General features: G+C 42.1%; 1 protein-coding gene across 1 annotated transcript in view; it reads right to left on the bottom strand.

Annotated features, from left to right (window-relative positions):
• IGFL4 (IGF like family member 4) overlaps nucleotides 1–13,514 on the bottom strand; it is a 38,305-nt gene extending 24,791 nt beyond the window's left edge. The window contains 1 exon segment of the mRNA XM_045379258.3: nucleotides 12,836–13,514. Coding sequence (XP_045235193.2) covers nucleotides 12,836–12,888 — 53 coding nt within the window. The 5' untranslated portion in view covers nucleotides 12,889–13,514.
• Nucleotides 13,515–15,289: the final 1,775 nt, after the last annotated feature.

Consider the following 15,289-nt stretch of genomic DNA (forward strand, 5'->3'; position numbering starts at 1 on the left):
CTCCTGCCTCAGCCTCCTGAGTAGCTGGGATTACAGGCATCTGCCACCACGCCCAGCTAATTTCTGTATTTTTAGTAGAGCTGAGGTTTTACCATGTTGGCCAAGATGGTCTGGAACTCTTGGCCTGGAGTGATCCATCCGCCTCAGCCCCCCAAAGTGCTGGGATTATATACCACATTTTCTTTATTCATTCATCTGCTGTTGGACACCTAGGTTGATTCCATATCTTGGTTATTGTGAATAGTGCTGCAGTAAACATGGAGGTGCAGATGTCTCTTAGATATACTGATTTCCTTTTTTCCGTGGTGTGATAAATGCCCAGTAGCAGGATTGCTGTATGACACAGTGATTGTTTTGTAGTTTTTTAAGAACCTCCATACTGTTCTACCTGGGGGTGGTGTTAATTTACATTCTAATCAGCAGTGTATAAGAGTTCCCTTTTCTCTGCATCCTTGCCAGCATTATTTTTTATCTTTTTGAAAATAGCTAGCCTAACTTAGGTGAGATGATACCTCATTACAGTTTTAATTTGCATTTCCCTGATAATTAGTGACGTTGAGTAGTTTTTTCATATATCTGTTGCCCACTTTTATGTCTTCTTTTGAGAAATGTCTGTTCAGATCATTTGCCCATTTTAAAATCAGTTTGTTTGTTTGTTTTTGCTATTGAGATGTTTGAGTTTCTTTTATATTCTGGATATTAATCCCTAGTCAGATGAATAGTTTTCAAATATTTTCTTCCATTCTGTAAGTCATGTTTTCACTCTGTTGATTGTTGTCTTTGCTGTGCAGAGCTTTTTATTTTGATATCATTCCATTTATTTATTTTTGCTTTGATTGCCTGTGCTTTTGAGATTTTATTCATAAGGTATTTTCTCAGAGCAATATCCTGAAGCATTTTCTCTGTTTTCTACTATAAGTTTTGTAGTTTCAGGTTTTACATGTAAATCTTTGAATCATTTTGAGTTTATTTTTGTATAGGGTGATCCATGGGAGTCTAGTTTCATTGTTCTACATATGGATATTCAGTCTCCCCAGCAGTATTTATTAAAGAGACTGTCCTTTCCCCAATGAGTGTTCTTGGCACCTTTGTCAAAATCAGTTGGCTGGATTAATTTTCAGATACTTGGATTAATTTTCAGGTTTTCTGTTCTGTTCCATTGGTCTCTGTATCTATTTTTATGCCAGTGCCATGCTGTTTTGGTTACAACAGCTTTGTAGCGTATTTTGAGGTCTGGTAGTGTGATGCTTCCAGCTTTGTTCTTTTTACTCAAGATTGCTTTGGCTTTTTGAGGTCTTTTGTGGTGTACTTTCATATCTCTACTTTCTCAATAATACCTCAAAAGCCTTTTTTTTTTCATATGATGTCCACACCAAAGAATAAACAAAGACATAAATACCTCAAGGATCAAATGCCTAAAATATTGAGCCTCTGTAATCTCAAAGAGAAAGTAAGAACCTGAGAGTTCCAAGGGAAGATGAATGTGAGGAAAACAGTGAGTAGTCTAAAGATAAAGGAATAGAAGATCTATAGTCTTCAAAGTTGGAAGATAAAGGAAGATGGCCTTCTGTCTTCAAGAACAAAATCTGAAATGGAAGGAATGAGCCCTGGAGCTATTGCTGATGTCATTGCCAAATCAATACATCCCCTTATCATCCTTCAGTGTGGGTATGTACAGGGCCACTTGAAGAGAGACTATAGCCAACTTGGACATCTTTGGTATCTTGGTGACTAAGGAGGGAAACCCAGTTTCTCTCAAAAGGGAAATGAAGAGAACTGCTGTATATGTCCCCTATGAACCAGGGGAGCAGTAAGTAAAACTAGGTAAAGGTCATTAAATTAGTTCTGCCATGCTCTTACCTGTGACTGTGAAGGCACCTCATGTAAAGTAACATGCCTTCCTGGGAATGGCATTTGATAACAGCAGATTCGTTCTCAGTAATGTGTTTTCTTTTCATTTCATTTCTTTTTTGTTCTTTTCCAGATAGGGTCTCGCTGTGTTGCCCAGGCTGGCCTCTAACTTCAGGAGTTCAACAGTTTATCCTGCTTCAGCATCCCGGTTAGCCAGAACAGGTGTGTGCCACCATGCTGATCTTCACTAACGTGTTTTCTTTGATCTCTCATTGCATGTTTTGCTACCCTCCCATGTCTGGATTGAATCTCGAATACCTCCCATGATCTTATCATACCCAACTTAACTAGAATATTTCCATTCAACATTGTGGCCACAAATTTTCCAATCTTTTGAAATGAGGTCAAAGCTCTTCATTTGAATTTGCTTATTAGTGTTTACCTATATTTAAAAAAAAAACTACATCATTAATTGCATCCTTCAGTTCTGGTCCTTATAAGTGGAAAGAGAGCTTTAGAGATACTTGCAAAGATCAGAATGTAGAATCATAGATATTTACAGTTAGTCCTCAAAATTTTTTTTTTTTTTTTTTGAGACAGAGTCTCGCTCTATCGCCCAGACTGGAGTGCAGTGGCAAGATCTCCACTCACTGCAAGCTCCACCACCTCCTGGGTTAACGCCATCCTCCTGCCTCAGCCTCCCTAGAAGCTGGGACTACAGGTGCCCACCACCACGCCCGGTTAATTTTTTTGTATTTTCAGTAGAGACGGGGTTTCACCGTTTTCGCCAGGATGGTCTCGATCTCCTGACCTCGTGATCCACCTGCCTCGGCCTCCCAAAGTGCTGGGATTACAGGCGTGAGCCACCGTGCCCGGTCTGTTCTCAATATTTTATAGCTGAATGGTAAAAATTTAATTTGACAGCAAAAAATTTTGTGAGCACTCAGTTTAGTTTAGTTAATTTTTTTTTTCCCGAAGTCTCACTCATTCTGTCGCCCAGGCTGGAGTGCAGTGGCACCATCTCGGCTCACTGCAGGCTCCGCCTGCTGGGTTTAAGTGAATCTCCTGCCTCAGCCTCCTGAGTAGCTGGGATTACAGGTGCCCACCACCACGCCCAGCTAATTTTTGTACTTTTAGTAGAGACGGGGTTTCACCATGTTGGCCAGGCCGATCTCAAACTCCTGACCTCAAGTGATCTGCCTGCCTCTGCCTTCCAAAGTGCTGGGATTACAGGCATGAGCCACCATACCCAGACCAATTTAGTTTTTATATAAAGGTGGCATAAATGATAACACCACCTTTCAAACTTGAACTTTCCGCATGCAATCAATAGGACTTGCAGAAGTAATAGGGAATATTAAGTAAACTAAGGCTGTGCTACACCATGTGGTTTAACTTTAGATTAATTGCAATTAAATAACACGAAAAATTCAGTTCCTCAGCTGCACTGTTCACATTTCATGTGCTCAACTGCCATATTGCCTAGTGGTTACAACATTAGACATCTCAGATACCGAACATTCTGATCATTGCAGAAAGTTCCATTGGACAGCTGATTAGAGAGTCCCTTATACGAAGTTCACCTCAGGAGGCTCATACTGGAATTAAGAGGCATTTCAATTCTTCTCCAATTCCATCTTGTACTGCATCAGTGTGCCCTGGCAAGGATCTCCTCCACTCACTCCCTATGTATCCAGGGATCACCTGGAGTTTTAGTGTCTGCTGTGATATTTGGAGATGCCTCCTGATGAAGTAGAAAAATACTGACATGGGTGAGGTCTGGTGGCCAAGAATTGTTGGATGCTTGCCAGCCCGTGAATATACAATGGATACAGAGAGATGAGGAGTCAGGAATCAAAGGCAATGCAATATTTCCACCCAGGGCTGCAAGCCCATACAGGCAAGTCCTCCCTTTGAGGCTGGAATTGTTTTTAGATCTACATAGCCACAGAAGACTGGAATGGAGCCCACATGAAGGAGAAATGGAGGTCATTTCTCAGCTTGCTCTTCCTCCAGCATGTTCCTTGCATAAGACTCCCTGTAGGATCTCACCGAAGGAGGACACAAATTCCTGAAACCTTTGACCTGACCCTCTTCTCTCCCCATACACCCCAGTCACTCACTTTTGGTCACGTGCACACTCTTTCTCTTAGGCTTCAGAGTCCCAAAGGTTGTTATTTTCTTCCTTTCTGGACAATAAGGTAGAAACATTTGAAAATATGTCAAGATCTCAAAGGATTTGATCCAAATGACTAAAAATACATCTGACTATGAGAACTTTGACTTTACTTTCAACTTATGTAGTAACAACTATCCATTAAAAAATGTTAAAGAATCAGTCTCAAAATATTAGAAACCTTGAGACTTAAATATAGAAAACAAGAAATACTTCTTTTATTATTTTCTTATGGTTTTTTTTTTTTTCTTGTAGGGCAGGGAGGTAGTGGACTCTTAAGCTTAGGAATCTAGAAAGGGCAAAAGAGGCTCATTTTTAGAGTAAAAATATTAACCACATTTTCCTCAAGGCTGAGGAAAGTATACATCAAAATATAGCTGTGGTTTATAACTGGATCCAAATTTGAGTTGGCTGTGAAGGGGAAGTTGAAACTTTTTGTATCCAGAAACATCAATGGATATGATTTTAGTTCCCCAAAAATCAGCCATGCTAAAATTCATGTATAATTATTATTATTATTATTTTTTAAAGTGAAAGCAAGTTTATTAAGAAAGTAAAGGAATAAAAGAAAGGCTACTCCATAGGCAGAGCAGCCTCGAGGGCTGCTGGTTGCCCTTTTTTTTTTTTTTTTTTTTTTGATACAGAGTCTCACTCTGTCGCCCAGGTTGGAGTGCAGTGGTGCTGTCTCGGCTTACTGCAACCTCTGCCTCTTGGGTTCAAGCAATTCTCTGCCTCAGCCTCCCAAGTAGCTGGGATTACAGGCACCCGCCACCATGCCTGGCTAATTTTTTGTATTTTTAGTAGAGACGGGGTTTCACCATCTTGGCCAGGCTGGTCTTGAACTCCTGACCTCGTGATCCACCCGCCTCGGCCTCCCAAAGTGCTGGGATTACAGGCGTGAGCCACCGCGCTCGGCCTGGTTGCCCATTTTTATGGTTATTTCTTGATTATAAGAGAAACAAGGTGTACTAGTCTGTTCTCATGCTGCTAATAAAGACACACTCAAGACTGGGTAATTGAAAAAGGAAAGAGGTTTAATTGACTCACAGTTTCACCTGGTTGAGGAAGCCTCACAATCATGGCAGAAGGCAAGGAGGAGCAAAGCCACATCTTACATGGTGGCAGGCAAAGAGAGAGCTTGTGCAAGAGAACTCTCATTTATAAAACCATCAGATCTCATGATATTTATTCACTACCATGAGAACAGCACGGGAAAGACCCGTCCCCATAATTTAACTACCTCCCACTGCATCCCTCCCATGACAGGTGGGAACTATGGGAATTACAATTCAAGATGAGATTTGGGTGGGGACCCACCCAAACCATATTATTCTGCCCCACCCAAACCATATTATTCTGCCCCCAACCCCTCCCAAATTTCATGTTCTCACATTTTAAAACCAATCATACTTTCCCAACAGTCCCCCAAATTGTTAACTAATTTCAGCATTAACTTAAAAGTCCATAGTCCAAAGTCTCATTTAAGACAAGGCAAGTTCCGGCCGGGCGCGGTGGCTCAAGCCTGTAATCCCAGCACTTTGGGAGGCCGAGACGGGTGGATCACGAGGTCAGGAGATCGAGACCATCCTGGCTAACATGGTGAAACCCTGTCTCTACTAAAAAATACAAAAAACTAGCAGGGCGAAGTGGCGGGCGCCTGTAGTCCCAGCTACTTGGGAGGCTGAGGCAGGAGAACGGCATAAACCTGGGAGGCGGAGCTTGCGGTGAGCTGAGATCCGGCCACTGCACTCCAGCCTGGGCGACAGAGCGAGACTCTGTCTCAAAAAAAAAAAAAAAAAAAAAAAAAAAGACAAAGCAAGTTCCTTTCACCTAGGAGCCTGTAAAATCAAAAGCAAGTTAGTTACTTTCTAGATACAATGGGGGTACAGGTATCGGGTAAATACACCCATTCCAAATATGAGAGATTGGCCAAGATGAAGGGGCTACAGGCCCCATGCAAGGTAGAAATCCAGCAGGGCAGCCAAATCTTAAAGCTCTGAAATTATCTCCTTGGACACCATTTCTCACATCCAAGTCATGCTGCAAGAGGTGGGTTCCCATGGTCTTGGGCAGCTCTGCCTCTGTGGTTTTGTGGCTGCTTTCACTCCTGGTGTTGAGTGTCTCTGGCTCTTCCAGGTGCACAGTGCAAGCTGTTGGTGGATCTACTATTCTGGGGTCTGGAGGATGGTGGCCCTCTCCTCACAGCCCCACTCGGGAGTGCCTCACTGGGGACTCTGTGTGGGGTTTCAAGCCCACATCTTCATTGCCCTAGCAAAGGTTCTCCATGAGGGCCTTTTTCCTGAAGCAAACTTCTGACTGGACATCCAGGCGTTTCTATACATCCTCTGAAATCTAGGCAGAGGTTCTCAAACCTCAGTTCTTGACCTCTGTGCAACCGCAGACTCAACACCATGTGGATGCTGCCAAGGCTTGGAGCTTGTACCCTTTGAAGCCGAGGCCCTAGCTGTACCTTGGCCCCTTTTAGCCATGGCTAGAGCAGCTGGGATGCAGGGTGTCAAGTCCCTAGGCTACACACAGCCAAATCATATCACAAGGGGTGGATTATTCATGAATTTTCCAGGAAGAGTGGGCAATTCCCAGAACTGGGGGTTCCTCCCTGTTTTAGACCACATAGGGTAGTTTTCTGATGTTGCTATGGCATTTGTAAACAGTTATGGTGCTGGTGGGAGTGTCTTTTAGCATCATAATGCACTGTGATTAGTGTATAATGAGCAGTGAGGACAACCAGAAACCACTTTTGTTGCCATCTTGGTTTTGGCTGGCTTTTTTACTGCAACCTGTTTTATTGGCAAGGTCTTTATAAGCTGTATCTTGTTCTGAACTCCTACCTCATTCTGTGAGTTAAAATGCCTTAACCATCTGGGAATGCAACCCAGTAGTTCTCAGCCTTATTTTACCCAGCCCCTATTCAAGGTGGAGTTGTCCTGATTCAAATGTCTCTAACATTTCCCCCCTCCCTTTTACAAGGCAACCCTTAATCCTAAGGGTCGTAGAAGGATGAAGATCCATATTCTGTAACTTCTTCAGACTGAATAGGAGCAATGATATTCCTGCCTAACTGTTGGGGTCTCTTGTATTCAGGGTAGAGAGGAATTCAGAAAGCATAGGCATGGTGAGGGTCACTTATAACTCCGAGTTGTGACAAAAGGTGGTATCTGTCTTTTTTGTTTATTCTGAGCTGCAACCAGAGATCACTGGTTGGTTCACAGGAATAAGCAGTCAGTCTAAATTGCAGAAAAAAAAAAATCCCTCAAAAACAACTGATGAGATTAGAATCTAATAACAGGTGTACCATAGTTCTTGAAACATAATTTTTCTCTCTCCAGTCTTCCATTTTTTACTATATAAACATTACACACAACACATGTAAATACACAGACAGACAGAAGAAGATCCAGTAGCTGTAAGACTGCTCATTTGCCAGTTTGTTAATTGGATTACTGGCAGGGTGGAGCCCTTGGAGGAATAGGGCCAGGAAAGCATGCAGTTTCTATAGCCTAAAAAGCAGGCACAGCTGGAAGGCAAAAATAGATCTCCAAAAATTAAGGGTCTCATTTTTATACCGGTTCCTGGATCCCCCAAAAAAGAAATGCTATGAAACAAGACAGTGCAATAATTTTACCACACATTTAATTGCTAGGAAACCCGAAGCCAATCAACCAATTCTGTGATAACCCATCCCACATGGGAGTCTTATGTCTGGGTGGGGGGGAAGGGCATTTCCAACTTTTTAGGTGGTCAAGAGCATGCTTTTCTGATCCAAAAAAGCAAAGAACCATATATTCCCAAACAAGTGCCGTTAGTTATTTACCAAAGTATATTTCCTATTTAGTTATTGCACACCAAAGCTCTCTCATAATTCAAAGTAATTTCTGATGCTCCCCCAAATCAAAACCATCACATAACACAATGCAAAACAGAACACAGTCTTCGATTTTGAGAGGAATCTATCCACTTTTAATTCCTAGGGTTTCCATGAGGAAAACAGAGGTTTTTCCCAAAACGTGGTCTGTAGCGCTTCCTGTTTTCCCCAAGGAGTTCCATGATGTTAGAACTTGAATAAGCTGACGTTTAACCATAGTGCTCTTAAAAAATCATTTAAGGCCGGGCGCGGTGGCTCAAGCCTGTAATCCCAGCACTTTGGGAGGCCGAGACGGGCGGATCACGAGGTCAGGAGATCGAGACCATCCTGGCTAATATGGTGAAACCCCGTCTCTACTAAAAATACAAAAAACTAGCCGGGCGAGGTGGCGGGCGCCTGTGGTCCCAGCTACTCCGGAGGCTGAGGCAGGAGAATGGCGTAAACCCGGGAGGCGGAGCTTGCAGTGAGCTGAGATCCGGCCACTGCACTCCAGCCTGGGCGACAAAGCGAGACTCCGTCTCAAAAAAAAAAAAAAAAATCATTTAAAATCTCTTATTACCCAACTTTAGCCAGGCCAAACTGCCAAGGCTGAGTCTAAATATTCAAGTGTTCACTTTGTGACTTTTCTTTCAGATGTTGCCCTTTTTTTTTTTTTTTTGAGATGGAGTTTTACTCTTGTTGCCCAGGCTGGAGTGCAATGGAGTGATCTCGGCCCATTGCAACTTCCGCCTCCTGAGTTCAAGCCAATCTCCTGCCTCAGCCTCCTTAGTAGCTGGGATTATAGGCATGCGCCACCATGCCCAGCTAATTTTGTATTTTTAGTAGAGACAGGGTTTCTCTATCTTGGTCAGGCTGGTCTTGAACTCCTGACCTCAGGTGATCTGTCCACCTCGGCCTCAGGTGATCCGTCCACCCTTAGTCAGGGTTCTCTACAGGGACAGAACTAATAGGATATATATACACACACACACACACACACAAACACACACACATATATATCTTATTTTTTGAGACACAAAATGGGAATTTATTATAAGGATAATGAAGTGTTTCAAGGAATGAACGGAGGCCTCAGGAATGGACTGGAACCAGAAAGTGGAAAGCTATAGGGAGTGCTTTTTTTTAAAATTATACTTTAAGTTCTTGCGTACATGTGAGGTTTGTTACATATGTATACATGTGCCATGTTGGTGTGGTGCACCCATTAACTCATCATTTACATTAGGTATATCTCCTAATGCTACCCCTCCCCACTCCCCCCACCCCACAACAGGCCCCGGTGTGTGATGTTCCCCTTCCTGTGTCCAAGTGATCTCACTGTTCAATTCCCACCTGTGAGTGAGAACATGCGGTGTTTGGTTTTTTGTCTTTGCGATAGTTTGCTGAGAATGATGGCTTCCAGCTGCATCCATGTCCCTACAAAGGACATGAACTCATCCTTTTTTATGGCTGCATAGTATTCCATGGTATATATGTGCCTCATATTCTTAATCCAGTCTATCATTGATGGACATTTGGGTTGGTTCCAAGTCTTTGCTATTGTGAATAGTGCTGCAATAAACTTACATGTGCATGGGTCTTTATAGCAGCATGATTTATAATCCTTTGGGTATATACCCAGTAATGGGATGGCTGGGTCAAATGGTATTTCTAGTTCTAGATCCTTGAGGAATCGCCACACTGTCTTCCACAATGGTTGAACTGGTTTACAGTCCCACAAACAGTGTAAAAGTGTTCCTATTTTTCCACATCCTCTCCAGCACCAGTTGTTTCCTGACTTTTTAATGTATATATCTTATTATTGTGGGACCTTGTGATCGTGTGAGTTAATGCTACTTAATAAACTCCCATATATGTATATGTATACTTATTTATTATAATTATTATAATTAATGTATGTATATCTACTATGTATATATGTGTATGTATATATACATATGTGGGAGTTTATTAAGTAGTATTAACTCACACGATCACAAGGTCCCACAATAGGCCGTCTGCAAGCTGAGGAGCAAGGAAGCCACTCTGAGTCCCAAAGCTGAAGAACTTCGAGTCTGATGTTTGAGAGCTTGGAGTCCGATGTCTGAGGGCAGGAAGCATCCAGCATGGGAGAAAGATGTAGGCTGGGAGGCTAAGACAGTCTAGCCTTTTCACGTTTTTCTGTCTGCTTTATATTCTAGCCAAGCTGGCAGCTGATGAGATGGTGCCCACGCAGATTAATGTTGGGTCTGCCTTTCCCAACCCATTGATCCAAATGTTAATCTTCTTTGGCAACACCCTCACAGGCACACTAGCATCAATACTTTGCATCCTTCAATCCAAGCGAGCTGACAATCAGTATTAACCATTACAGAAGTCAATCTCCACATGCAAGTATTCCAAGAAGATGATGAAAATCATGTCCCTGACATGGAAATCAAGGCACTTTCACCACATTCTACTGGTCAAGGAAGTCATTAAGGTAAGCCCAGATTGAAGAGGAAGGGATTCAATTCCAACTTTCAATGGGAAGAACAGAAAGAATTTGTGGCTACCTTAAACCTATCACTTAGAGTTTCCAATAGTTTAAAGAATAATTGATTTTTTAGAACAGCATTAGGTTTACAGAAAAATTAAGAAGCTAGTATAAAAAGCTTCCAAATACCTTGAAACCAGCTTCCCCTATTTTTAACTTCTTACATTAGTATATTTATTATAATTAATGAAAGGATATTGATACCCCGTTAGTAACTAAAGTCCATAGTTTATTTAGGTTTTCTTCATTTTCACCAGATGTCCTCTTTCTGTTCCAGAATCCTATTCAGGACACATTGCATTTAGTTGTCCCATCTCTTTAGCCTCCTCTTGACTGTGACAGTTTCTCAGATTTTTCCTTGTTTTTGATGACCTTCACAGTTATGAGCAGTACTGGTAAGGAACTTGCTTATTTTCCGGCACAAGTTGCTTCAGATCCTTACCAGGGTCTGAAGGGCGCTGGTAAGGTTGTAGAATATCCCTATTGGAATTTGTGTGATTTTTCCCCCTAATGATTAGACTGACATTATTGGTTTTGGGGAGCAAGATAACAGAGATAAAGTACCATTTCTATCACATCCTATCAAGGAGATACTGTCAACCTGATTTATCACTGATGATTATGACACTGATTACCTGGCTAATGTGGTATTTTTCTCCAGTGTAAAGTTACTCTTTTTCTCCCCTTTCCACATTGAAGTCTTTGGAACCAGGTCATTATTTGCAGCCTGCATTTTAAATAGTGAGGATTTGGGCTTTCCTTCCTTGATGGTGCTGTATTTATATACATTACTTGGAATTCTTCTGTATTGGAGATTTGTCTCTTCTCCTCACTTATTTATTCAATCATTTATTTATACCAGTAGGAACTCATGAATATTTATTTTAAACTTTGGGTTTATCTTTTTTTTTTTTTTTTTTTTTTTGAGACGGAGTCTGCTCTGTCGCCCAGGCTGGAGTGCAGTGGCGCAACCTCAGCTCACTGCAAGCTCTGCCTCCTGGGTTCACATCATTCTCCTGCCTCAGCCTCCCCAGTAGTTGGGACTATAGTCGCCAGCCACCGCACCCGGCTAATTTTTTTTTTTTTTTGTATTTTTAGTAGAGACGGGGTTTCACCATGTTGGCTAGGATGGTCTCAATCTCTTGACCTCATGATCCGCCCGCCTCAGCCTTACAAAATGCTGGGATTACAGGCGTGAGCCACCGCGCCCGGCCAACTTTGGGTTTATCTTAGTCCATTCCTGCTGCTATAACAAAATACCTTAGACTGGGTAATTTATAAACAACAAAAATTTATTTCTCACAGTTTCTGAAAGTTTGAAAGTCCAAACTTTCAAACACCTGCAGATTCAGTGTTTGGTGAGGGCTGCTCTCTGCTTCAAAGATGACATCTTCTCCCTGTGTCTTCACATGGCAGAAAGGGGAAACAAGAATGGACTTCCTCAAGCACTTTTATAAGGGCACTAATCCTACTTATGAGGGAGGAGCCTTCATAACCTAATCACCTCCTATAAACCTACCTCTTAATACTGTTGCATTGAGGATTAAGTTTCAATGTGAATCTTTGAGGGACACAAAAATTCAGACCACAGTTGGGTCATAACCCAATACCACCGAATTCATTTCTTGCTCATATTGTTCCAGCTTTGGCCACTGCGAGCTCTTCTGTTGGCCTGTGTGCCCATGTGGGGTTTTATCATTATTGTAATTGTTATTTTCAGCACTTCCTTATTTTCTGGCACAAGATGTTCTAGATTCATCATGTCTATTTTCTGTCCCAGATCTAGAATATGCCATTTCTCCAAGGACTGTGCAGTCCCTTTTTACACCTCTTTCCTTTTATTCTGTGGTTCTAGTTCTTCCCTGATCCTCATAAAAGTTTTGGTCAAATTGTATACATTTTCCCGGTTAGTTTTATTTAATAAATATAAATATTAAATAAAACTAACCGGGAAAATGTATACGATTTGTATATATGTATGAATACATGTATTTATGTATTTATATATGTATTAATACATATATTTATATGTAAAATATATAAATTATATATACTTATATATAAATTATAATTATATAAGTATATAATATATAAATTATATGTTATATATATTATTTATATAAATAATTTGTAATAAATAGAAATAATAAATATCCTGGTGTTGTCAACTTTAAATGCCCAGAAATATGTAAAAGTGAAAACAAAACTCTTGATTTAAAGATACGTTTCACTCTACCTTTCCTGGCTGCCCGGCACTTCCACCTAGGCATCTTCCTTGTTTACTGACCTAGTTTCTGTTCTTTTGGTGCTGGAAGCACAGACAGGGGTCAGAGAGGGCGATAAGCTTCTCCTTGATTCCTAACATTATTGTGATTAGCCATGAACTTTGCAAATAGGTAAAGCGGCTTACCTCAAAGGCCGCTTTTGGCTTCTCCAGAGACACAAATGCTGAGGATCTCTCATCTGAGCATCCCTCGAGGAGGGCTATTGCGTCTTGATTCCATCTGGGTAGTTACAGGCCTCATCCACCATGAAAAGTTTCCAACCCAGAGTCAGGCTGCAGCTGAGCTGACGGGCGTGGTGCAGACGTCGGTGCAGCTAAAGCTGAGGAGCCGTGGGCATTCACCGGGGTGCTGGCGTTTCTAAATCGCGGGCTGTGACCTGAAGAGTCGGGTGCCGGCTGACAGCAGAGGCGGACTTGCGAGACCAGAACTCCTGCGTGTGACTTGGAATCTCAGTCGCGCTATGGGAGTGCACGCTGGCTCAAATCCCCATGGAAGATGCACCTGTGACCTGCCCACGCTGCAAAACCAGGTGCGCTGCCGTGGGCACGACTCACCGCGCTCCATTTTCACCGCGGGGAACTTAGACCGCCTGACATTGAAAGAGACGGCCATGGGGACTGGAAGTAGCTCCGGGGCAGCCAAGAGAAACCAGAGTGGAGGATCCCGGTACCATTCAGGAAGCGAACCTAGCCGCAAACTCAGGAGTGTTCCAAGTGTCCAGTGCGTCTGGTAGCCGCAATAGCCAGTCATCAGCGACACCCTCAAGAAAGCAATAGCGGCAGAAACATGGCGGCTACCTACACCGCCGCTCCGGTGCGCCCCCGCGCGAGCTCTGCTGGACGCGACCGCGCTAGCTCCGCACTGGAGGCTCCCGCGGGAGCTCTGCACTGCGGAGTCCGCTGCTCTAGTCTCTGAGCAGTCTCCTATTGCCACCTAGGGAGGAATACCGGGATAGCGGCTGGAGTACCGTGTCGCAGGATAGTTGTTTTGAGAGCCTCTAAAAGTCATACAGTGCTATATTGGGTGCACGCTAAACGTGCCTTTGACACTGTGATTAAATCATATAACCCATATAAAAAGTGATTGGAAAAGACAACCCCCAGAATGGAAAGAATGTTTGCAAATCATATTTCTGATAAGAGACTAATATCCAGAATATATAAAGGACTCCTAAATTCAACAACGGGAACAAACAACTCATTTAAGAGACAGGAGAAGGACTTGAATAGACATGTCTCTAAATAAAATACACAAATGGCCAATAATTACATGAAAAGATGCTCAACATCACTGATTACCAGGGAAATGCAAATCAAAATAACATGGAGATAGTACTTCACTCCAACTAGAATGGCTATTAACCAAAAAAAAAAAAAAAAAACAAAAAAAAAACAAAAAGGGAAATTAACAGGTGTTGGTAAACATATGGAGATACTGAAACCCTCGTGCATTGCTGGTGGTAATGTAAAATGGTTCAGCTGCTGTGGAAAACAATGGTAGTTCCTCAAAAAGGTAAATATAGAATTAATATATGACCCGGCAATCCCAATCGTAGGTATATACTCCACACCATTGAAACAGGGACTCAAACAGGTATTGACATCAATGCTTATATCAGCATTATTTATAGTAGCCGAAAGATGGAAATAACCCAAGTGTCCATCGACAGATGAATGAATAAACAAAATGTGGTATTTTGATACAATGGCGCTGACTACTAACCCCTTCTCTGCTGGAAATTAACATCGGATGGTCTTCTCCCAATTTTTTTTTTTTTTTTGAGTTGTTGTCTTGCTCTGCTGCCCAGGCTGGAGTGCAGTGGCTTGATCTCAGCTCACTGCAACCTCCACCTCCTGGGTTCAAGCAATTCTCCTGCCTCAGCCTCCTGAGTTGCTGGGACTACAGGCATATGCCATCACACCCGACTAAGTTTTGTATTTTTAGTAGAAATGGGGTTTCAGCATGTTGGCCAGGCTGGTCTTGAACTCCTGACCTCATGATCCACTGATCTCGACCTCCCAAAGTGTTGGGATTATAGGTGTGAGCCACCGCACCCGGCCTTCTTAATTTCCCTCCTCCTCTTTCTTTCTTTTTCCTCCTCCTCTTCCTTCCCCTCCTCCTCCTTCTTTTAAAGTTTTAAATTGAGGTTCAATTCACTTACAGTAAACTGTTACCCATTTAAGTGTACATTTTGGCAAATTTGACTCATTCACCCATGAATCACCACAATCACGGAAAACATTTCTATCACCCCCAAAATGTTCTTTGTCCATATTCTAGTTAAATCTCCCAATCCCTCCCACCTCAGGTAGCCATTAGTCCATTTTCTGTCACCATAGATGAAATTTTTTTGTTTTCTAGAATTGCATATAAATGGAGTGATATGTATGTAGTCTTTTGTGTCTGGTGTCTTTCACTCAGTGTTTCACTATAATGTTTTTAAGATTAATTCATGTCATTGCATGCATTCGTAGTTCTTTTTATAGTTGATGTGTAGTAGTCAGTTGTATAGATATATCACAATCCACTTATTCAGTCACCTGCTGATGGACTTTTGGGTTGTGTCCCATCTTTGGATA

Source organism: Macaca fascicularis, chromosome 19 (genome assembly GCF_037993035.2).
Source record: "Macaca fascicularis isolate 582-1 chromosome 19, T2T-MFA8v1.1".
NCBI classification, from domain to species: Eukaryota; Metazoa; Chordata; class Mammalia; order Primates; family Cercopithecidae; genus Macaca; species Macaca fascicularis.